The 24,352-nt window shown below is 48.4% G+C and overlaps 1 protein-coding gene across 1 annotated transcript in view; it reads right to left on the minus strand.

Moving 5' to 3' along the window:
* The window catches only part of rftn1b (raftlin, lipid raft linker 1b), an 86,063-nt gene that overhangs the window by 3,064 nt on the left and 58,647 nt on the right, over nucleotides 1-24,352 (minus strand). The window contains exons 6-8 of the mRNA XM_076043185.1: nucleotides 22,716-22,925; nucleotides 13,060-13,178; nucleotides 5,588-5,691 (exon numbers count right to left, since the gene is read on the minus strand). Coding sequence (XP_075899300.1) covers nucleotides 5,588-5,691; nucleotides 13,060-13,178; nucleotides 22,716-22,925 — 433 coding nt within the window. The remainder of the gene's footprint in view (nucleotides 1-5,587; nucleotides 5,692-13,059; nucleotides 13,179-22,715; nucleotides 22,926-24,352) is intronic.

Genomic DNA, 24,352 nt, shown 5'->3' on the forward strand with positions numbered 1-24,352 from the left:
CCGACTCACGAAGCCCCAGACTTGTGATCCTCTAAGCCGCCGTGCGATGGCGTCGCCTCCGCGGAAACCGCACTTTGTCACGCAACCAGGCAGATTTTTTTTTTTGCTTTTTTTTTTTTGCCAGAATGTCAAAGTCGGGAAACATCTTCCGTTTCTCTCATCCCAAACGCTAATCCCCCGTTCCCTGAACATGTCACACTCCCGCGTCCCGCAGGGGATAATCTGCACCAGCTGACAGATTAATGGAGGGCAGGAAGTGCACATTGAGGAGTTGGACTTCGCTGTCCTGTCTCAGAGTCCGGCGAGCTGGTTGGCCCGGCGGGCTCCGCCCCCTTTCTCCAGGTTGCCTCAGGTTGTTGATATATTTTTTTTTATTTTATCATTTGTTTCTGCTTTATCGTCTCTCTTTTTTTGTTTTTGTTATCTCCTCTCCTGTTATTGGATGGCGGTGCCAGAAGGCGGACCTGCGGCGCCCTCTGCTGTTATCTGACTCGGGTTCAATAACTCCGGCACAAAGGTTAGATGCGGCCCGGAGTTAAGCCGCCTCTACACACACACACACACACACACACACACACACACACACTCTCAGTAAAACACACCAGGACAAAGACGGCAGCTTTACGGCACCGCCAAACTCTAAAAGCTGCAACAAATCTTCTTCTTTCGTCGACATGGAATGACTCGCAGACTCAAGACGGCTTTACTGGCTGAAACCACCCAAAGCCTCCGCAACTCTTCTCCTTCTTTCCCTCCATTACCTCCAGTTTTTTTTTTTTTTTCCCCCCTCCGCACATTATTTTCCAGGCTGTCAAAAGCGCGGGATGGCTTTCTGGCAACTAAGAGCTGAAGAAAAGGAACCCTTCGAGCTCCAAGGCAACAAGAGGAAGAGAAAAAGCCCGGCTCCATTAAGCTGGAGAGAAGTGGATGGCTTGGAAAATGACAGACCTGGACGGAACCTTCTCCCTCCTGTCAGTCGGGGCTATTATGCCTCAGAACGAGCAATAGCTTACGTCAATTAGACTTGCTGAATGTACCCTGCAGGTGGCGTCACCCAGGGAAAGAGCAAGCAAAAAGACTGCACAAAGAGGCTGGAACTGAAACAAGGTTTCGAGATAAACGTCCCGACTCATTTTCTTCTCTTTCTTTTCTCAGAGACTTCCTGCTTTACACGACGACGGCCAAATCATTGTTTAAAGTGAACATCCGGACGGAAGCTGCCACACGTCACCGAGGTGGTGCACTCCGCAAAGACACTTCTCAACTCAAGGTGTTGTGCAGGTCCCTCCCACTTTCTGACACGAAATTCACACTTTTGTTGTTGCACGTTGCTGCACAACAGTCCTACTCGTTTTCACAACCTTTACAATCTGAAATGTAATAATAAAGGCCGGTTTCTGGTTGCGTTTCCGCAAAATTTTTTTTGGCAAAGGTCGGTTTTCAACATTTTTTTTTTCTTTTGTCTCTTCGCAAACACTGTTGGATGGAAACAGGCTGGTGAAACAAAATGACTCAGTGAAACATTCAGCTGCCGCCGCCGCCCAGTCCCCGACCATTAACCCCCCTGCGGTAACGATCTATTGCAGGGGTGCCCAGTGCGTCGATCGCGAAGGTAGCTTGGGTCGATCGCGATGAAACGAGACAATTCAGGTGTTGTTTTTTTTTTTCTTTCTGTTTACCCACAGCGCCACTTGAAACACAGTTGGGACCGGGCAAACAGTTTCACTGTTGTTTTCTTTAAAAACACGCAAAACTAGCTGGGTTGTCGCGCGATCTCGCGATCCTCGCGTGAACCAATGGAGTCGGCGCAAGAGACGTCTCGCTCGGAGAGAAGGCCTTTCAGAGCGCGCCGCAGCGCATGGGAGAAGCAGCTAGCAAAACGTCTGTGTTTCTTACACACGCACACACACACACACACACACACACACACACACACACACACACACCAATAACCCCGAACCTACGTGCTGACAAAGACGAAAAGAGCAGGCACTCATAAACCAGGAGTTTGCTGGGCAATTATAAGAATACATGCACATGGGAACATGTTGACCCATTTAATTCTATCTATCTATCTATCTATCTACCAGTTGACTATATATCTATATATCTATATCTATATCTATATATATATATATATATATATATAGATATGTTTTCCACTTTTATAGTCGGTGGATCTTTTTGACTTGGTCATTTTGTAAGTGGCTCGCAAGTTGAAAAAGTGTCTGCACCCCTGGTCTGATTCACCCCAACAACTCTGTGTTCCCCTGTTTCACAGCTAATCCCAGTGATCCCGCATGTATTCCGCCTTTAATGGCGCAAGAATGTGATTACCGTCCGCATTAATTTGAACGCGGCGAACGTGAGCGCGAGCGCTTCGAGACAAATGCAGGAATTAGCCACCGAGCAGCAGTTAGCATAAATTTCAGGCGGTGCCGAGATCGCCGACACCGATCCGGCCCCTCCTCTTCCTCCTCCTCTCCGGATGAAGTGTCTGGAGGGGGAAAAAAAAAAAGGCCCTCAGACGACACAAATAAATAATAAATAAATAAATGATGATGATGACAACGCTTTTGCAAACACGCTACTTAAAGCCGAGGAGTCGCCGGCTCAAAAACAGGCGTAATGAGTCTCGCTAATCCGAAATGGATCATCAAGCCTTATTTATTACTCCGTGCAAAATGTCGCCGGAGGGCGGAGGGCGGGGGAGGGGAAAAAGGGGGAGGAGCCGCCTCCCTCTGTATCTGGGCCGACTCTGATTAATTAGCCATGTTGCGCTGTTGTGATATGTTGCGTTGTGTTGCGAGCCGGGAGCGTACGGCGAGCGGAGGACGGAGGACGGAGGACGGAGGGGGGGGTTAACCAGCGGCTCGGCCGGACATCAGTCACACGCTGAGGGAAACGCTCGCACTTCATCCGGGCGGCGAGGATCATTTCACATGGGGTGTTCGGAAACACAAACAGAAAAGACAGAGAGCGTGGGCGTGGCGCCGCTTCAAGCGTGGCGCCGTTGCGTTTCTTCCTCTTTGAAACGGGATCCGGGAGGGCACGACGAGAGATCCATCTGACTGAATTAAAGCTGGGAAACTGACACAGCGGATCAAATGGCGACTTCACACGTTTATTTCCACACGTCCATCTTGGAAAGATCCTTGAAAAAACACACCTGCACACGGGAGCCTCCTTCAAAAGCAAATAACAGAACCATTTACCGGCTCTTTCACATCCAGAGCGGTCGGATCGGATTCCTCGGCTTCCACCTTGGTGACCTGGTAACAGTGCCGGGCGACACCTATCAGAGGTGTGGAGGGGGTTTGGTTCAGCTGCGTCCAAAGCCAGTCAGCACTGGGGAAGATTCCTTTGGTGCCGTCCGTCAGTTCTTTGCTCTTCTTCAAGGAAATGTTGAACCGGCTCTAAACAAACCGACCGCCGGCGGCACCGCCACCGCGTTGACACACACGCTGTTTACACGCTGTTTACACGCCACCAGCAACTTCCTGTATTGGCCAGAAATCTTTTTTTTTTTGTTCTGTTCACCTCACCAACTCAGGGAAGTTGAAAATGTTCCATATGAAAGATGGGAAAAGAAAACTGGGCTTGTCTCGCGTTGCCGTTAGCATCGTTAGCTCATATACGCATGTGTCAAGTATGAAATATATGAAAGCGTGCTAACAATAATGTTCAGGAAACTGAGCAATAAATTTCACTCATCATTTATCATGTGGAAAGCAGCAATGGTTTGGGAAGCTGAGGTTGCCAAGGTTCCTCTGACTTGAAATTCCAAATGTGGTCGTTGTGCCGACCACCAGAGGCTCATGAAATCAGAAATGTAGGATACAGTGGGGATACAGTGGAACCTATCCAGAACCCTGCTTGTAACCGTTTGCCCACAAGGAAGGCTGATTGGCTCGGACCGCATCACATCTAGGGACATCCTGCAGCTTGGCAGAGTTAGAAATATATATATATATAAATATATATATATATATATATATTTATATATATATACCGTATATATGGATTTTTCTTTTAAAACCCCCCCCCAAAAAAGCAGGAAACCTGGAATCCACTCGGAGTCGTTCCCTCTGGTTGCCTCCGCCAGCCAAAAACCGGAGCCAAACTCTTTGCCGGTTGCACTTCTTCGTCAGATTCTCTTGTCACGTCTTCGTGGTGGCTGAGCAGCTCGCCAAGCCTTCTGACCGTAAGCGGATGTGCCGCCGCCGCCGCCGCCGCCAGCGATGAGTCAGCGCGGCCGGCTTAGCCGAGCCACCGTTACATTTCCGTGAAGAGATTTTGTGGCGACAGCCGAAGCCGCTGCTCCGCTCCGAGCTCAGCCCGAACTGGAACGGATTTGGAACAACATCTTCCGGAATAAAAAAAACCAAAACAAAACAAAAAAAAAAAACCCAAACCCAGCCGGCCGTCATGTAGCTTTGAACAATAACTGGAACAGACAAAGTGTGCCGCCGTACAGTCGGTTTTCTGCTCCGGTGACAAGTTAGTGTGGGTTTTTTTTGTTTTTTGTTTGTTTTTTTTAAATCGCGACGACTCGGCTTTCAGCTTCTCTCAGGGAGGAAGTTTCTCCCTGCAGAGCCGCTGAGACGCTCGGCCTTGGCTGCAGCCGCCGAGCTTTTTAAAGATTAATGTGCAAATAGAGATAAAAATCTGAGCGCTTGCATTCTTTAGCACGCAGCAGTAATTCGCAGAGCGTTCGTCAGGCCATGAAAACAAACACACCTCGTGTTATCTTGGAGAAAGAGACTCCCACACACACACACACACACACACACACTCCCAGAGGCCAACAGGCGGTTCCTCCCTCAAAGACGTTTAAATAAAAGGAAAAAAAAAAAAAGTTTTGTTCCTTGCGCCGGTGACGAGGCACTTTTGGGATATCGCAGCAGCTTTTTTTTTTTTTTTTTGAATAATTCATCGGCTGTGCAGAATTAAAACTATGCTGGACTAAAATTCAAAGTAAAGCCTGAATGAATTGACTCGAGCATCAATCTTCCAAAACTTATAATATTATTCAAGTTTGAAATATTTCTGGTGGTGGTCAGTGATGTTGTGACAGTATCTCAAAATTGCTGCACTCAATTCAATGGAGTTACGTAATGCATATATATTGTAATTTTAATGTACACAATGAAAAAGTAATAATCTTTAACAAACACAAACTTGGAGACAATTGCAGACCTTTGGCTTTCTAACATTGTTTTTTTAAGTCCGCCTCATAAAAAAAAAATAAATAACTGGCTGAATAAATAATTTTGGTCTCCACAACTCCCAACTTTTGTTTTTGTTCTGCTCATAATTCCCATTTAATTGCCTCCTCTTTTGTGTGCGTTGTGCAGAGGTCATGACGAGAGTGCTCGCTAACCGACTAATCACGTTGCAATCAATTCACAAATCAATGTCTAATTGCTGCAGGTGACAAGCAATCAGGCTATTCCGCATTTATTCCCTCAGCGCTGATTGAAGCAGACAAGCAGCCCTGCGCCCGTGGCCGCATGCTATACCTACGCTTGGCCAAGAGGGGGCGGTGGAAGTCTCAGATGAGCGGAGCCTCGGCTGGGTTGTTTACCTGTTGGTCTTGATGACGGGGGTCGGCAGCACGCAGGTGAGCCTCCAGCCGAAGGTGGCCAAGGACTGAAGCAGCGGGATGTAGTCGGCCTTCACCTGCAGACCCTGCAGACGGAAGAAGAAGAGGAAGAAGAAGAGTACATATGAATGAGTGGCGAAGAAGAGGAAGAAGAAGAAGAAGAAGAAACAGAAGAAGAAGAAACAGAAGAAGAAACAGAAGAAGAAACAGAAGAAGAAGAAACAGAAGAAGAAGAAACAGAAGAAGAGGAAACAGAAGAAGAAGAGGAAACAGAAGAAGAAGAAGAAACAGAAGAAGAAGAAGAAGAAGAAGAAACAGAAGAAGAAGAAACAGAAGAAGAGGAAACAGAAGAAGAAGAGGAAACAGAAGAAGAAGAAGAAACAGAAGAAGAAGAAACAGAAGAAGAAGAAGAAGAAGAAGAAACAGAAGAAGAAGGAGAAGAAACAATCTCGCCACTCGCCACACACTTATGTACATAGCACGTCAACCATCATTATTCATGACAAGCGTGTGTCAACGCGCTAAGTCCTGGACAAACACGTCGTTTGCTATTCAGCCGCACTGTTTGAGGCAAACATTTAAAATACTGCGGCCTTTTAATGAGCTGCAGCTGGCGTGACACCACGACCAGTCGGAGAGGAGGAAATGAATGTAATGGCTGCAATTCATTCAAAGTAAATGAAAAACGTTGGTTAAGTTTAGCGCGCACCTGTCAGGACACACACACACACACACACACACACACACACACACACACACACACTCTCAAAGCAGCTCTGGTGTTTTACATAAATCCCAGACTGCCACACTGGTGCTCGCTGGTCTCCAGTATCGACACGAGAGACGTCGACGTCGGACAGGAACTCGAGAGCGCCGCGGTTTTCTGTTCACGCTCTGTTCTGATTAACTGCACGAGAACAGAGAGTTTATCACGCGGCTCTCCGTCAGAGTCTAATTAAAGCGGCGGTGGCGGCCGCTTCCATCGCCGGGGCGCAGATTAGCACGGCTGTGTTTGGTAAACAGGTTAACGACATCGAGGATGGAAGACGGTGTTGTGTATGAATAAGGGGGGGGTTACATTTTCAAAGCCATCATTCAGATGAAGCAAACTTCACTCGAGCAATGTTTCATTTTAACAGCTTGTCAGGGAATTTGCAGCCAAAGTGTGTGCTAAGACACCGGTCAGGAAATCGGCCCTTTGTGATGTCACAGAGGGCACTGAGTGAGCGCACCCCCAGCCTGGTGTTGGCTCCGCCCTTTGACACAAGCTTGCTTGTGGCCTCTTCTAAGCTTGAAGAAGGGCAGAGCATCAGCTTTAGCAGGAGGTTTGCAAACAGAGCGCTAAATAATCAGTTCTCATATACATAACAACATGCATCGAGCAGTAAGGGTCGCGCTCCTAGTTAGCTGCTCTTTTTTAAAGCCTCCGCCCTGAAAAAAAACTAATAAAGAAATGTGGGAAAAGCCCAGAAGCACTTCAGGCCGCCGCTGCTTCTTCCACTGGACGCCAGTTTCCACCCACTTCCTGCCCGCGTCCTGGAGCTGCTCTACAGCAGAGCCTGCTGGGTAATTATTGTGAAAGCGTCGCAGGAAGAAAAACGATCAGCTGTTTTCTGACCTTCGGAGACAGAAGTTGGAGTGCCGACCCTGGCGGCCGCCCCGGAGCAGCTCGCCTCATTTTTCTTCCTCAGACTCTTTATTGACCAGCGAGCGCGACGCCTAGCAGAGCACAAACAGACCTGAAGCACATCAGCGAGTCGTGCGCAGCCGATCGTTGCGACACGAGACGCTGCTCCAGACGCTGTTTGCAGGAGCATCACTTCTTCTTCTTCTTCTTCTTCTTCTTCTTCTTCTTTTTCTTGTTTTTTTTTTTTTTGAAAGTTCCAACAGGGAGCAGTGGGTGTATATTTTCCTGGAGGTCTGAGCTGGATGGGCTCCCAGAAACAGCCTCTTCTTCCTGGCTCGGCTGCAAAAAACTAAATTGAGAAATAATTTCTCAGTAATGGCCTGTGGTGGAAGGTGAGAGTTAATCACTGGTCCCTACAGTCGGGTTGCCAGAGCCAGAGGTAGAACCTGCCAACCATCTTCTCCTATTTCTGTGCTAATTTTATAGTTGGTAAGTTGAAGTCGAATTTGCATAATAACCTTTAAAATGATGGACAAAAAAGTCCTTTTAATTTGGATTTTTCTATTTTGACTCAACGTTCTGACTCGTCTGCGAGCAGATGGTGGGAATTTTTGCAGCTCTATTTACTTTCAGTTGCTGGTTACAGTCGTTACAACAACCCCCCCCCCCCCCCCCCCCCGCCCTAAAAAAAACCCAACAAGCTTGTGTCCGTCTGTGCAAAAAAAAAAACAACAGAAGCAACACCTTCTCCCACCGCGAGGGCCACATCGCAGCTGTTCTCCAGCCTCTGATGGTTTCACAGGGTCTATAAATACCAGCCTCTCGCTGTGAAGCCGCCCACGCACCGCCGTCCCCCCCCCTGCTTGAAAACTGCATCTCGGCATCAATAACGCGGCTTAATGAAAAGTTTGCAAAGTGCAGCCGCACTTGGCCGAGGTGGGCGGAGCTGCGGCATCGTTAGACTTCCTGTGACGTCGGCGCAAAGCTTTTATCGCGCAACTTCGGCACGCTCAATAAACGCATTGGTGGTTTGATGAATTAAAGCGGTGAAGCAGACCGTCGGGCAAATCCTGCACCTCAGAGACTCAGAAAGAGTCTTCGCTCGCTTAAATTAACCCTCCTGCTGGTCACTGCATGCAAAACACAAACAAGGTTTTTGCAGCATACTTTAGTTTCTTTACCTCGAGGTAACAAACTAAACATCATCCACCAGTGCTGGTATGCTTCCTCCTTGTGACGTCACGAAGGGCCGGCGAGCGACCACACCCGCCATTCCTGGTGTCAGCTCCGCCCCTTCGTGACTGCCTTCTTTTTTTTTTTTGTCTCCCTGAGGTCCAGTGTTTTTGTTGTTGTTTAGCTTTAGCAAGAGGCTGTAAACACCGGGCTAAATGGGCTGTTTTGGACTGAGGCTCTGTTGGGGTTTTTTTTCGGGGGGGGGGGGTAAGCGGTTCCGGCAGGCGGCCCCAATGCATTGTGGGAACCTTTAACTATCCCAATAACAAGGAATTCACAGCTTTAAAGGCACTTTTCTCACACTGGCTGGTTTTCACATAATTTCAATTTAAAACAACAACAAAATTCTCCAGATTTTTCATCATTATGTCTTCTGGATGCTTTGTCCACCGGATGTGAGCGTCTGTTTGGTGAATGTATGAACTACAGAGAGAAAAAAAAGCTGCTGTGTCTGTGTAGTTTTTTTCTTCTTTTTTTTCCTTTTTTCTCGCCCTACAGACCCGAACCTGCACCCCACCCGCCCCGCCCCCCCCACCCTCCTCCCCCAACACGGATCTCTCAGCGTCGTCGACACCGAGGGCTCCATCTCACACTTCAAGGCACAGCGCAAATTACTCTCCTCCTTTCTGGGTCACCTCCCCATCTCACCCCTCGCACTGCACGGAGAACACGGCTGCTCGGACACGCGGAGGGGCGGAGCTTGTGAGGACCCTCGGAAAGAGGCCACGAGAATGGACGGCACCAAGCTATATTACAAGAGTCAGACCACACACACACACACACACACAATGTATGACACACACAGGTGTGTGCGTGTGTGTTTGAGTCTTCAAAGAGCCCTTTGGTTTTTTACGAGGTTTTCTACGACTTCGCTTCTGCTCTTCCTTCCTCGTCAACGCGAACCTCGGACTCGTTTCCCCCACTCTGGTTTGTTTGACTCTTCACGGGGTTCTCTGCGAATGAGACTGTGATCTTCATTCTCTGCTAAATGACTTCATGGCGCTCCTCGCGAGGCCCGATAATAGTCGAGGTGAGCGGAGGCTGAAAATACAGATTCTGATCCTAGCGAGGGCGGAACCGACGACTCTTCCCAGGTTTTACTGAGAACTTTGTTTTTTTCTGAGAAAATTATACATATATATATATGTATAATATATATATATATTTACGTATATATATATGTAAATATATATACATATATATATTTATATGTATACATATATACACACAAACACACACATATACATACATACATACATACATACATACATACATATATATTTGAGGAGTTCTGAGGACAATCAGAGAATGGGAAGCTTCCTACTCCTTTTTTTAAAAAACCAAACTAAACCAAACAAAAAAAACATACAAATGTGAATGATTGCGTGACTCTCGAGCTCCGTTGTTACATCAGAACACCACATAAACACCTCCTCTCTCCTGCAGCAGCAGCAGCAGCAGTAGCAGCAGCAGCTGACGGAGGAGGTACCTGCTCGGCCCGAGGCTTCACCGCAGGAGAAGTTCTTTGGTTTAAATTCGGGTCCTGACAGGAAACAGGGCTTTTAGTGCATCAGTGCCGAGGCGGCTCATTATTGATTCTAGCAGCAGGACACAGGAGGCTCCAAGCTGCTGCTGCTGCTAATTGGAGTTTCATGGCTCAACCTGTGCAGGTCAGAAGGCAGACGGGTCGGGACCGGGCAGGTGATGCACATTCAGCAGCCGTCACGCGGTGTTTTGCTGGTAAAGAGGCATCAAGAGAAGAAAATGTGAACCTGCTCTGCTGTGTGGAGGCTTTCTGGAGGGCGTGGGGTGGGGGGGCGGTACTGCCAGCCCCAAGGTTGGCTGCTTCCTCTTTCGCTTATGGGTTTTCTATTTTCATTATTTTCAGAATCAGGGTTGTATTTATGTAACCTTTCAAAAGGTCAGTGATTCCTGCAGGTGAGGAAGAAATATCACAGATGAAACTCACACAAGGATGTTTTAAAATGAGAAGCTTTTTACGGGTTGTGCTGTTTTCTGCCAGTTGTGTGCTGTCACCTCTACAGGCTGACTTGTAGTTTGTCTTTTTGTTCTCGTTTGATTTGTTTTGCAGCGTTAAACTCATCAGGTTTTTTTTTTTTTTTTTTTTCATTTGTCTCACTCGGAGCGGCCTTTGTTTTTTTGTCTCGTCACAGAGCAAAACATTGAAATTTCTTGCCGACCAGGGTTGAACCTTTGGTCGTGGTGTGAGTCCTCAGGAGGTCGGGGGGTGGGGGGGAACCCATCATCACTGCATGAATGGCTCAGATAATAAAGACACAAACTGGGCCAATAAAGATGCAGGAGAGCACATCAGATGTTTTGATTGAGCGTTTTCTATTTTTAACACTTCAAAAAACTCCTCTTGTCTTAAAACTGAAAGCTACTGATTCATTCCAACCCCATCAGAAGGCGTAATAAACACTTTATTCAGCTTTTTACGGCTGCGCTGACAATCCATTTCCAGTTTAGGACGATATAAATGATTTCTAGCGTCTCCTCTCAAACAGCAAAACACCTGTCAGACTCTGGAGGCAGAAGAAGAAGAAGAAGAAAAAAAGAATGGCTCCTCCCACCTGCAATCAATATTCTGCAATATTTCTCCCCGTCATTTTCCAGGCGCCGAGACAATAATGAGCGTCGGGGATAATTTGCATTCCAATTTTCTTGGCTTGCAACGCGATCGACGGCCCAATCAGCCACGGCGGCGAGACGGAGCTGCATCGGGTCGGGTTCTGGTGCCGAGCGCCGGAGCGGAAAGACGGCTGGTGATAAAGTCCCAGCGGAGCAGCTGATTGGATCTGAAGGAGCCGCGGCTGTCGCTCTGCTGTTGACTTTCCCGAGGAGGCCCTGAGATCCATTAAGCCGTAACAGAATTAGCCTTCCTCTCTAGGTGGGGGTGGGGGTGGGGGTGGGGGGGGGGGGGCAGAGGCCTGAGGAGGTGGGGGTTTGTGGTCGGCGGGGGGGGCTGAAGCTATAGGAGCCTTTTTGTTGGGACATGTGGCCAATGAGAGGCCAGCTGGACAATCACAGAGGACAAAAGTCTCCTTTCACGCTCGGACATCAAACGGCTATGAAAAAAAAGAAAAAGTCCAAATTCAATTACCGAGATAGCATCAACAAACACGTACAGACACGCTAAACCTTTCCGACATTCGAATGTAGGACCCACACACACACACACACACACATAAAGCGTCATGCACACCAAACATGTAGACAACAAACACACACACGCAGACTCACGCAGACGCGGGGATGAAAGTCAATGACACGGCCGCAAAGCCTTCAACCTCCAGACAGAAATCAATTTCCAACTTGTGCTGAGGAAAGACACTAATCGGCCAGCAGATAAGAGCTTGTTTGCTCCTGATAAGAGCGCCGGCTGCGACACATGTCCAATAAATTGAGATACGGCCGGGCCGTCGGGTTGGTTGGATCGGGGGTGGGGGGTGGGGGAGGTGGTTGGCGGCGGTAGCGCAAAGATATGGGGGCCACCGGGAGGTTTGGAGGGGATTGGGGGGGGGCAATTGATATCAGCGCCGCCAGCTGAAGAAATTTGTGGTATAAATGCAGCCTGGACAGTGGCTGGTTGTATTCCTGCGGTGCTGCGATGAGCAGGTGAGGTGAGGTGAGGTGAGGTGAAAAACACAACCTTGACTAAGCAGCAAAACATCTACTCCGGTCGGGAGTTGGGGAGTTGGGGGTGTGTCTGAGACGTGACGAGGTGAATGTGAAGGTTTTCGGTTTGCTCCTCTTCAGAAACGTTACAGTGCGACACACAAAGGAAAATCACACAGCTGTGACCTCGCCTCGACAAACAACAGCATTGTGCAATGGACAAAACCTTAAGGGGAAAATTTCCTGAGAATGAAACCGACAACCTGTCTCAAAACTCCAACACATGCTCAGTCTCCTTCATTCCATTGTTTTGGGATTAATACTTAATCGTATCGTACTGTATTGTATTGTATCATACTGTATCGTACCGTACTGTATCGTATCGTACTGTATTGTATTGTATCGTATCGTATTGTATCGTATCGTACTGTATCGTACAGTACTGTATCGTACAGTACTGTATCGTACTGTATCGTATCGTACTGTATCGTATCGTACTGTATTGTATGGTATCGTATTGTATCGTACTGTATCGTACAGTACTGTATCGTACTGTATCGTATCGTACTGTATCGTACCGTATTGTATCGTACCGTACTGTATCGTATCGTACTGTATCGTATCGTACTGTATCGTATCGTACTGTATTGTATTGTATCGTATCGTACTGTATCGTACCGTATTGTATCGTACCGTACTGTATCGTATCGTATCACACTGTATCGTATCGTACTGTATTGTATCGTATCGTACTGTATCGTATCGTACCGTACTGTATCGTATCGTATCGTACTGTACTGTATCGTACTGTACTGTATCGTATCGTACTGTACTGTATCGTACCGTACTGTATCGTATCGTACTGTACTGTATCGTACTGTACTGTATCGTATCGTATCAAACATTCAATGTTCGTCTTCTTGGCCTGGCTCAAAACCACAGCCTCTGTACTTACGTCGATGATGGTCCACTGTTCCACCACGATGGCGTCATAAGTCGGGGTGGCCGCGTCGGCCTCTCCCTCGCACCCCTCCTGGAAGATGAAGACGCTCTCCACCGACTTGGGCATCAAGTCTGTGAGGAGGAGAAGAGAGAGAGAAATCCAGCCGTGAAAAAAAGACAAGAAAAAAAAAAGAAGCAGGCAGTATTTACTGGATGGAGCGTGTCTGCCTGCTTTCCAGGCCCCCCGGGCCGGAGAAAATGGAACGATATCAGTCAGCTGCGCTCACGCACGCACACACACACACACACACACACACACTCACGAGCCGTTATTACACAGCCGCCGGCAGAGGGCATTTGTATGAGCGATGGGTTCGTATACATTATGCAGGGGGGTGACGTAAAAAAAAAAAAAAAAGAAAGAAAGAAAAAGAGAGGGAGGAGGTATTCCCCGTCTGGGACGTTAAAGAAAAACCAGAGACTTCAGTGGAGACGACATCGGAGCGCCGAGCTGAGACTCCAGGGAAGCCCTCTGATTGGACGAAATCAGCCCGCAAGGCATTAAATAAGCCTGCATAATTGACCACAGACAGGCCGGATTAAGGATAAAAAGATCTGAGGCTGTAGGTCAGGCTGACCGAGCGAGCGAGCGAGCGGCCGATGGGCCGGGCGACCAATCGCATTCTCCCAGAATCCCATCTGACAGAAACACCAACATCCACATCCTCACCAACGCTCCCACCCTGAGGTCTCTTGTCATTCATTGGATATAGGCTGGTCACACACAAACAAACACACACACACACACACACACACACACAGACACACACACACACACACACACAGAAACAACAGTGCCCCGGCGGTCCGACTGGCCTGAGTGCTTTCTCATTACTCCCCGGCCATTTACACGCTAATACAGTTTGCTGAGGCCCCGGCACCAATACGAGACACTCCACATTTCATTACCGGGGCCTAATAATAGTCGGACGAGAGGCGGCGGGAGAGAGAGGACGGGGAGCTGGAGACGCCGGGCCAGAAAACCCATTTAGGACCCCTGGCACGTTCGATTGAAAGCATCTCGCAGACGCGGAGCGGCTGCTTCCAGACGCAGGCGGAGGCCGGCCGTCCATCATCCCGTGTTTACTATGTATGTTTTTGGGAGCGCCGCATGGGGAGGCGGTGCCGGAGATGCCGGACTTAAAGAATACGTATTAAAAACTCATGTTTAAAGCCTGCTCGAGGTGATTTTGGACTTCATTCTTAAATGTCCATATTTGGAGATTTGCCCAATAAATTGTGATGTAACGAGCACCAAAATCCCATGAATTGAGGGTGCATCTGCTTTCATCCATTCATTCTTTACATACTGATGCTGACGGAGAGACATTTAAAGGCCCAATGCGCAGCACTTAAAGGGATACATTGGCATCAGATGGAAAAGTAACTCCACTCGTGCGCATGTTTATAGTTAGCGTGTGTATGAACACAACCAGGTCCACCGCTGATGAGGCAGCTGAGTTTTCAGCAGATAATAATAATAATGATGTGGTTGTGACATCACAGCCAGTGTCAGACAGGTGTGAGACCAAGTGGGACATCAGGGTTGCAATATGCTTTCTCACCATTAGAGGGTGATAATCCTCACAAACCGGGCCTTTAATATGTTTACCCATCCAAGACTTCCTCTCACTCACTCTGCCACTCCCAGCCTGGTTCCCCCGCCTCCGCCCAGAGCCCTCAGCGTAAAAATCGGACGGACATTCCTCACCGAGAAGCGAGGCCCCCTGCTGGCAGGACAGAGCTCTGCAAGGTGAAATCGACGCGGGCGTCTGTCAGGTGGCTCTGGAGGGAGGCGGCCTGTCTGCGCTGATAACGCAGGAGGAGGGCGGGCAGAGTCGGTGGGTGGGGGTGGGGGTGGGGGCGAGAAGGAGGAGGAGGAGGAGGAGGAGGGGCGGATCGGGAAGTGGATGAGGGGGGAGCCAGTGGCTAGGGGGCGCTGCGACCGTCAGGGGAATTCACCGCCTGCGTGCACAAATAAACATTATCTCCACTGTGCTGACAGAGAGCCGAGCGGAGCGGAGCAGCCGGTGGGCCGACTCACAGGAAGCTGTTTACACTTCTAGTGAGGGAAAGATAAAAAAAAAAAAAAAAAACTAGCACGCGCCCGCAAGAAAATTGCTCTGTGTCCCTCTGCGACTCGCACAGTGGAGGTCGAGGGGTGAGGCAGGCTGGCAAGCAGAGCGACGCCAAACACAAAGAAACAGCAGCAAACAGAGATCAGGGCGTTTCTGCTGCGTGACGACGCTCCGGATAGGCGACAGACACCCAGCGGCCACCGGGGGGGGGGGGCGCTCTGGGCCGAGAGGTGTCGGGTCGTCGGCTGAACACGTCCAGTCGGTGTGGAGAGGCGTTCATGTTCATTATTCACCGCCGCGCCTTCCCTCCTCCACCGCCCACTGCTGGCGGCTGAGTTTGTCAGCGGTCGAGCGCGATGCCACGAAATCGGTCGGGTGCAAAGAATGACTTCATTTTTATCGTATTTGCGTATTCATTTTTTTTTTTTTTTTTTTTTTTTACAAAAAGTGACTCTCTCGTCTCTTTAAACATTCTAAAACAAGATTTAACATGTCGCGTTGCTACTGTTAAACTTGCCATATGGCCGTTTGGCAGACAAATCAGCACATTTAGCCCTCTGTTTACAGCCTCCTGCTAAAACGTCTTGAAGGGGACCAAAGCAAAACTGTCTCCGAGGGCGGGGCTGACGCTGGGCTGGGGGTGTGGTCACTGACCTGGGAAAGATTTGGACATAGATGGACACTGATGACACACCTACCTATGCAGTGATTAGCTGACCGCAATGCAAAGCTGGTTTGCTTTGCAAAGCTTTGGAATTTAGGTCTGGATGACTTTGTTTTTTTTCTCTTCATTCTTAAATTATTTTTTGGGGGGATTTTCAGGCAAAGATTCTCTGTAAATGTTGCCAGTCCTGTTTTTTTTTTTTTTTTTTTTTCTTTTTAATGAACTCCTTAAAAAAAGATCACATCAAAGGCTTTAAGGAATCAAATAAAACATTTAATTTGTGCTTTTTCTTTTTTCTTTTTTTTTTTGCGTCCACCAGCGCAGACCTGAGCGGCGTTCAAGGTGACTCTGCCCCGGGGTCGTGTCTGCTGAAATGATTTCAAGGTGCCAGTCGCCTCAGAGAAGCTTCCTGACAGCTCGTCTGGTGTTTCCCGCCTGGATGAGTGGCGGTGTGGCGTCCGCACGGACGGACACGGGAGAGCCGATTGGATGCGGCGCCTCCATGTGGAGCCCGGAGGCTGGGCCGCAGCTGGCAGGCTGGCTACCTGCGGGTTACCGGGCAGACTTTGGTGGAGTGAGGGATCAGAGGAGGGACTGAATGATGATTGGATGGCAAGTGAGCGTGCTGGGGGCTTTGGTCTGGGTGGACCTGTGTGTGTGTGTGTGTGTGTGTGTGTGTGTGTGTGTGTGTGTTGGGGGGGGGGGGGGCATTTCTGATTCTTTCAAGGGTGATGATTCTTTTGTGCCCATATTCAAAACTGGAATAACTCCCTCATTATTCAACCATTTCACCGCCTACAGTCATTTCTCACACTTTTTTAGTCAAGCAAGTGAGGATAAATATATTGTTGACCAATTAAATTGGACATTATCTTTCGAAAAGTATCTTCCCCTTTTGCTGTAAAAAAAAAAAAAAAACAAAAAACAAAAAAACAAAACAAAACAATCCCCTCCGACATTACTGTTGCTCTCGACAGCTGCTGCAGGTGATTTGGCATTTTTGATTTTCACACAGGGGCTCAGACTGAGACTGCAGTCGGAGCCCCAGAGTGCATCAGTTGATGCTGAGAGGAACCACAAGCAGTTTGCTAAGTGCCTGAAAACGCTGCTGTTGCCGAACCTCTGACCTGTCTGGGGAAGTGCAGCCGCTGCAAGGACAAGCGCTGTCAAAACCCCCGGGCCACAAACACACATATGAAACACACACACACACACACACACACACGTCAGTGACGGTTCGAACTCCATCTCCCGTCAACTTTTCTCGCGTCACTACTCCGAGTTTCCTTTCAACCTGATTGGAATTCCGTGCAGCCGGCGCTCCGTCTCTCTGCCTTCCGCTCTCTCTTGTTGTCTTCCGCTGTTGGCTTTGCCCAAATTTAGAAACCAGTGAGCGGCTGGGTGTCGTGCATATAAATACCGCAATGTCTCGCGACCGCGCCGCAAAATCCGCATCGTGTCTCCGCAGACAAAAAAACAACAACAAACAATGCCGCCAACTGCGCAGAGGTAATTCACACTGCGTGCGTGTCTGTCTGCATGTGTGTGTGTGTGACTGACTGCCTGTATGCCTGCATACGTCAATGCGTGCCAGCCCGTGTATGAATCTTTAATGTGAGTGTGTGTGCGTGTTTAAGGACAGAGGGGTCTGCGTGCAGCTCCAGCATCCGTAAAATCAATTCAATATCACTCAAACCTGCTTCAGAGGCCGGCCAGACAGACAGACAGACACACACACACACACACACACACACACACACACACACTGCACAGGCCCTCAGCATCTTGGCCATTTTCATACACACCCCTGCACACACACACACACACACACACACACACACACACACACACACACACACACACACACACACGCACGCACACAAACAATACCCCCTTAATGCTTCCCCTTCCAGCCTCACCATGGAAACGCATCTTTGGAAGGAGCACGGCGACAAAATGTGTTTTTTTTAGTGTGTGTGTGTGTGTGTGTCCCTCTGGACCTTGAAAACAGCCTTCTGTCAGAGACAAAAGGGACTATTTAGGGAAAGACCGCAATGACCGGCTGGCGTAGATGATCTGCACACTGAGTCGATACGCAGAAACACAAAAAACAACAGCAAAAAAAAAAAAGAAAGAAAAGAAAAAAAAAATCATTAGGAAACAGTTTGAGTGAAAGGAGCAGCAACACAGTGACATTCATCCCTTTTTGTTGCAAAAACTGATATATATTTTTATTTTCACCTCCAAAACCATAACAAAGGCCTTTCAAAAGATTTAATGAACTGTTCATTTTTTTTTTTTAGTTTTTTTTTTATCTCCACTGACAAAGACAGTCGAGTCCATTTGCAGGACATGAGATAATTATACGACTCTGCCAGGTTTCTGCTGCGTGTGGCTTCAGGCGAAAGACAAAGAGCCGAGCAGAGGCAACGGGAATGGGACAGACTCAGCGGAGGAAGCAGGGGCAGGAAGGTGGCTGCACAGGGGGTCCAGAAGCAGGGACATTATAGGACCACAAGAGGTCAAAGGTTGCATATGGAGCAGCGGAGCCAATCCTGTCGATGAACTCGGCAAAGACGAGAAAAACCTAGAAAGTGTGAGCCGAAACTAATAACCCCCCCCCCCCGCCCCCCCAGTGACGTCACAAGGGGCAATGATAACTCTCCCAGATTAGTGACCGCACCCTCATATGTGCACCTGCCAACGTAGTGGGAGGTGCAGTAAACCGTTGAAACGAGGTGTTTTAGCAGTAAGCTGTAAACAGAGGGCTAACCTTTATTTAGTTTTTGAGGAAGAAAATGCAAAAAATCGGAAAACGGATAATGAGGGAACTTAAAATTTAGAGGTTCAAGCCAAAGGATGACTTGGATGCTCAATCTTCTTCATAGTTTGTGAAAACAGCCGCGGTGTGGGATTTTAGTTTTCATGTTGAATTTGCTCACGAAAATCACATTTTCATACAAACGTGGGAACTTTGGGAACCTTCCACAGGAACCATGTATGCGCAGTTGAGTTTTTGTACAGTGCCACAGAAGTCTGGTTGCGCCAACCAAAGATCGAAGCCCGTTTGCTTTGTGACGGCTCCTTTAAATATCGCCACGCGAGCAGCGCTCGACTTTCACGCTTTGGCGGCCCTGACGTCAACACGCTCGGTGAATCACTCTAATTAACCGCAACAAAGACGCCGCGCCGCTAATTCTCCATTCAATAGGAATGCTTTTTGCACATGGGGCTCGCCCGTTGGCCTCCCGCGACCAGTGTTTGGCTCGGCCGATCGCGCGTTGGGCGCGTCGAGCTTCAGATGCTGGAAGCTGCAGCAGGAAACTTAATCCAGTCCAATCAGCCGCTGATTAGGCGCCAGTTATGAATATTAATATGACTGACTGGTGGTTGCGGCACGGCGGCAAGGACGACTTCTGGGGGGGGGGAATAAATCTGATGTACTTGTATGCAGAAGTGGCCAAACAAGAATTTGACAGCGCTAATCCGTGTCAGATTAGGGCGGAATTAGGAGCCTTTAAAAAAAAAAAAAAAAAAACATTCCAATCAGGCAGTTTGGAAGGATTGGGACCAAAAACATTCTGCTGGACGCAAGAGTTCTTCTTCTGGCGCCAACACGATTAGCAGGGTACAGGTGAACTGCAAGCAATCAGGAAATGTATTATTTGTCTGCTGTTACTGGCGACACGGTGGCGCAGCGGTTAGCATGGTGCACTGGGTGCGTGGGTTCGACTCCCAGCTGAAGGCCTTTCTGTGTGCGGTTTGCATGTTGTCCCTGTGTCTGCGTGGGTTCTCTCAGGGTCCCAAAAACATGCGTGTGAGCTGAATGGGGAACTCCAGATGGACCGTGGCCGCGTGTGAATGCTTGTCTGTCTTTCTGTGTGGCCCTGCGATGAACTTGTGACTTGCCCAGTCTGCGAGGCCTCCAGCAGACCCCCGCAGCCCTGAGTTCAGGGAGAAGTGGGTATTGAAATGGACGGACGGAGGGACGGACCTTCTGTTTCTGTCGCTGGCATTGGCTCCGCCCATCTCCCTGTCGGCACCAGCCGCTGTCCTTCTAAGGTCTCGTCAGACACATCCTGAATTCCTTTTTTCGAGGGTCGTCGGGATTGTCTTGGAATTCAGGGGCCGGTTTCAAAGAGAGGCGGCGGCGGCGGCGGAGGAGGAGGAGGGCGAGGAGGGAGAGGAGGGAGAGGAAAGCCAAGCCAACGGCGAGCTGCAGCGGCTGCTTGATGTAATTAGCTGCTGAACAACAAACGCGGCGGCGCTCTTTGATGTCACACCAGCCGCTGCTCCCCTCAGACCCAAATCCATAAAGTAGCAGCTTTCACCTCCGACAAAGTTGTGTGTTTTCTCAAAGAGCGCCGGCGTACAAAGCCGGGAGCTTAATTCCTCCCTTGGAGTGGAAGGCGAAGGTTTCAAACCGCGGCTCAGCCGCTTCCTGTCCCGCCCGCTAATTTCATTGTTGGGGAGACGGCGGCGCGTGAGAAAAAAAAAAATGCTAAGTATGTTCGAGGACTGTAACAGGAAGAAGAAGAAGAAGAAGAAGAAGAAGAAGAAGAAGGAGAAGAAGGAGAAGAAGAAGAAGGAGAAGGAGATGAAGAAGAAAAAGTGTGATGTTTAATAACACACTTCATCGCTCTATTCTCAGGACGTGAAATGTGAAAGGAGGCGCTAATTTGTTATCGGCTTAATTATCTGTGTTGCAGAGTTGCTGAGCCGTTCACTTTCCCAGATTAATGAATTATGACTCTTATTTACTCGGCCCGGCTTATTTCTCTGGCGTCGCAGTCGAGCTGCGAGCTGCCGGCTCGGATGGAAGCGGAGAAACTAAACTGGGGCGCAGCGTGAATGAGGATCGCGCTTTTGGAAAGAAAAAAACAAAAACAAAATGAAATTAGCCACACAGCAAATTCATTTCTATTTCCAAAAGGTCAGAGAGAGAACGGTGTTTGGAAGGTGTGCGTATGTGCACGCACGTGCGCTACTGTTATGTACTATGAAAACTACACAGATTTGTATAGATTTCATACTTTCAATAAAAGACAAAGCGCTGCCGTGACTTCAGCGGCGCCACAGCGAAGGTTCGAGCTTCCGTACGAACCAATCGGATCGAAGCTCGAAACGTCTGCAGAGAATTTCTCAGTAAACAAGTCAATAATTGTTTATGTGTTATAATATTTCAGGCTCCATATTGCTTTGCTTTCTTTTTTTTTTCTTTTTTTATGAATCATGCCTCTGGTGCAGTTAGAAATATTGAAACACTGCTTGAGCATTTTTTTTTTTTTTTCCTTTATCTTTTGTTTTTCCTATAATGTGGAAACTCCTCCAAACAATAAATAAATGAGATTAAGTCCGGTTCTTATCTGTTCCGCAGCCTTTTTCATTAGCCAGCCCACGCTTGTGCAACCAAATCCTGAAATATTGCAAAACCTCCCGCACACTTACTCTAGATTGCTTCTGGTTTATTTTCATTTGTATTTTTGTGTGGTGCAGACGAACTCTGGGCTCCTGCATTATAGATGACACACGGGCCAAGTGTGATTATTACCTCCCTCTCACACAAATACCGCGCAGACGCTGAAGCGATTGTGGCATCTGCTTTATGACTATTTAATGGCGATACTGTCGGGAATGAAAAAAGGCGGCTTCAAAAAGACCCCGCGAGAGTTTTAATAACCGTAATCGACTGAGCTCTGCCAGAGCAAAGACAGAGGGGGGAGCAAAGGTGACGGCTCTTTCAACACTCACGCACATCAATTAATAATGATTCCCACTTTCTGAATGGAAGCGAGCTGTTGCGCGAGAGCAGCAGGAGCCGAGACGAGGCCGATGGCGAGTTGGTTGTCATGTGACTGTTGCTAGCATGGTCACGCCGGTTTGCCTCGGCTGGCAGAGACGCGGGAAGGAAACACAGATTTGCTCTGTGTTTGTACGACACTTGCTACGGTGAAGATCTCCAACTCCGAATGCTGATCTGGGGAGAGACTAGGATTGCATTTACTGAGGCCGCAATAACACCATTTACTTGGCGAATGGCTCTGGAGGTGTGGTTTGCCAATTTAAAACCATCCCAGCCAATCCCAGCCGTCTACTTCCTGGTGGGGGCGGGCTTCAGGCGTGACACAGCTGTTTGCCTCAAAGACCCGTTGAAGGTACAGAATGTGGCCGGGGTGCTACGGCAACTCTATGAGGATAAACTACATTGCGGCCGGATGAATGAATAGATAGAAAAGTAGATAGATGGATGGATATGATCATATTATACATATATATGTAATGAATAGAATGAACCAACAATAGATAAAAGATAGATAGCTATCTATCTATCTTTCCTTTTTTCCGTCTGTTTGTTCAACCGCGATGCAGTTTGTCTTAATAGACTTGCTGTATGTGATGTCATCGGCCGTCGCTGGACCCTGTCCAATAACGGAAAAAACCAAACGCCGCTCCTCTTTGCTCGGCACCGCCCTGTGAAATGAAAGACCGTCGACCTTCACGCAGCGATGTCTTGCCGCAGACTACAGGACCCATTTGTGCCGCCGTTCATCAGTCTTTTAAATGACTCCACCTGGTTTTACGCCGCTGTATTAATGTTGTGTTGGTGGCTGTTTTTTTTTTTTTATTGTTATGAGGTTGTTGTGTTCTTGCTCGATGTTGTAAGCAGGCCTCGGTGTTTACGTCCCACCTTGCAGACTCACTCTACATCAAAGGGCCCCTCGAGGACAATGAAAGGTACCAAGAACCTTGAAAAGACTCAAGGCTTTTTTTTCTTCAGATTTGTGAATCGCTCTGATTGGCTGTGAACCGTCTCAGGTCTCCGCCCTCCTGAAGCGTGCCAGTTACTCCGCGTCCCGCCAAGCTCACCTTTCATGTCCCCCAGGTGAAAGTAGCCGTCCACCAGCGAGGCTCCGTTGTTGAAGTGCTGGGTCATGTGATCCAGCCAGTTGGCCTCCACGCCCTTCACGCCCTCGTCGCCGTTGGCCGTCACCTGCAGCGGCACCTTGATGGTGTAGTACTTGACGTGGCCCTCCGGCGGCGCCGGCGGCCGGTTGTAGAGCGCCAGCAGCTCGGCACCTGCGGGGATACATGGCCCGGGTCAGGGGTCAGGGGTCAGGGGTCAGGAGAGTACAGCTGTAAGCCTCCTGTTCGAGCCGCGTGTCTCACCGCACCGTCAGTGAACCGCGCTGGCCGCGCTCCAGAGAGCCATTTGGCTCCATCTGTTGGATCCCCTCCCCCCCCCACCTCACACCCCCCCCACCCCTCCCTCCTCCCGGCTGCCGGGAGTCATAAGGAACGGCTCGGTAAACGGTTGGCCGTGAGACAGCGCACATTCAGTTTCAGCTTCTGTTGCCATGCGATGCAAACAACAACTTGGACTTTTTTCCAGCTAAAATCCGCAGGTCAATAATTGTTTATTTGTTGCAATATTTCAGACCCCATATTGCTTTTTTTTTTTTTTTTTTGCGGTTAGAAATATTGAAACGCTGCATCACGGGCATATTTTTTTTCCTTATTCTTTTGTTTTTGATATAATGTGGAAACTCCAAACAATAAGCAGGGAGAAAAATGAGCTTCTCTCTCTCTCTGGGTTTCCAGCCACCATTCAGTTTCCAATAAGTCCAGTTCTTATCTGTTCCGCAGCCTTTGCAGCCTGTTTCATTATCCCGCCCATGTTTTTTTTGCGCTACCAAATCCTGAAATATCGGTCAATTGTGAATGTCGACGTTATCGTTCAGGTTCTGGCGTCGGGAACAGTCGGCTTCCCAAAATCCAGCAGTCAGATGAACGACTGATCAGCTTTCTTCCTTGTTAAACTATCTGATTTGAAAATATGACACAGTGGGAGACTGAAGACAAAGAGTCCCCGCCCCTGCCAAAAAACAAAAACAAAAAAAAACAAAACAAAAAAAAAACAACCTTGGCAGCTATTTAAAATGGGACTGACCTCAAAGATCAGATTGGCAGCTGTCGTCACAACGTGTTCACTTTCTTCCTGTCAAACTATCTGATGTTCAACTGTGGGAGGAGGTGGAAACCAAAGGGCCCGCGGAGGAAGATGAAGAATTTATTTTTTTAAAAAAAGGAACCCAGTCAATGACTGGCACCGCCGCCAACAGGATACAATTCAACAGAAAATTGTCAACAGCGGAAAGAAAAAAAAAAATAGAAGAGGTAATTACACGGAAATAACCACCGGCTGCGGCGACGCAAGAAAAACAGCGAAAATATGCGACTTTTTGCAGAAGACGTGACGTTTTAGAATGCGAGAGCAATTATTCAGGAATTCTCCATCTGTTTTACATTTGTTGGCGCTGTCTTGAAGGGAAGACGAAATCACATTCAAGACACAACTCTCAAAAACTTCAACGTCATTATCAAAACCACCCGGCAGCTGCGAAGCGGAACCAGGAAGGAGAAAGTCACAGGAGGTGAGATTCAAGTTCCCCTGAGTCGGACGGGCAGATGTTGACGTCAAAATCAGATGTGACTTGGACAAGCTG

Source organism: Nelusetta ayraudi, unplaced genomic scaffold (genome assembly GCF_046127955.1).
Source record: "Nelusetta ayraudi isolate G7.1 ecotype Tasmania unplaced genomic scaffold, CSIRO-AGI_Nayr_v1 ptg000074l, whole genome shotgun sequence".
Lineage (NCBI taxonomy): Eukaryota > Metazoa > Chordata > Actinopteri > Tetraodontiformes > Monacanthidae > Nelusetta > Nelusetta ayraudi.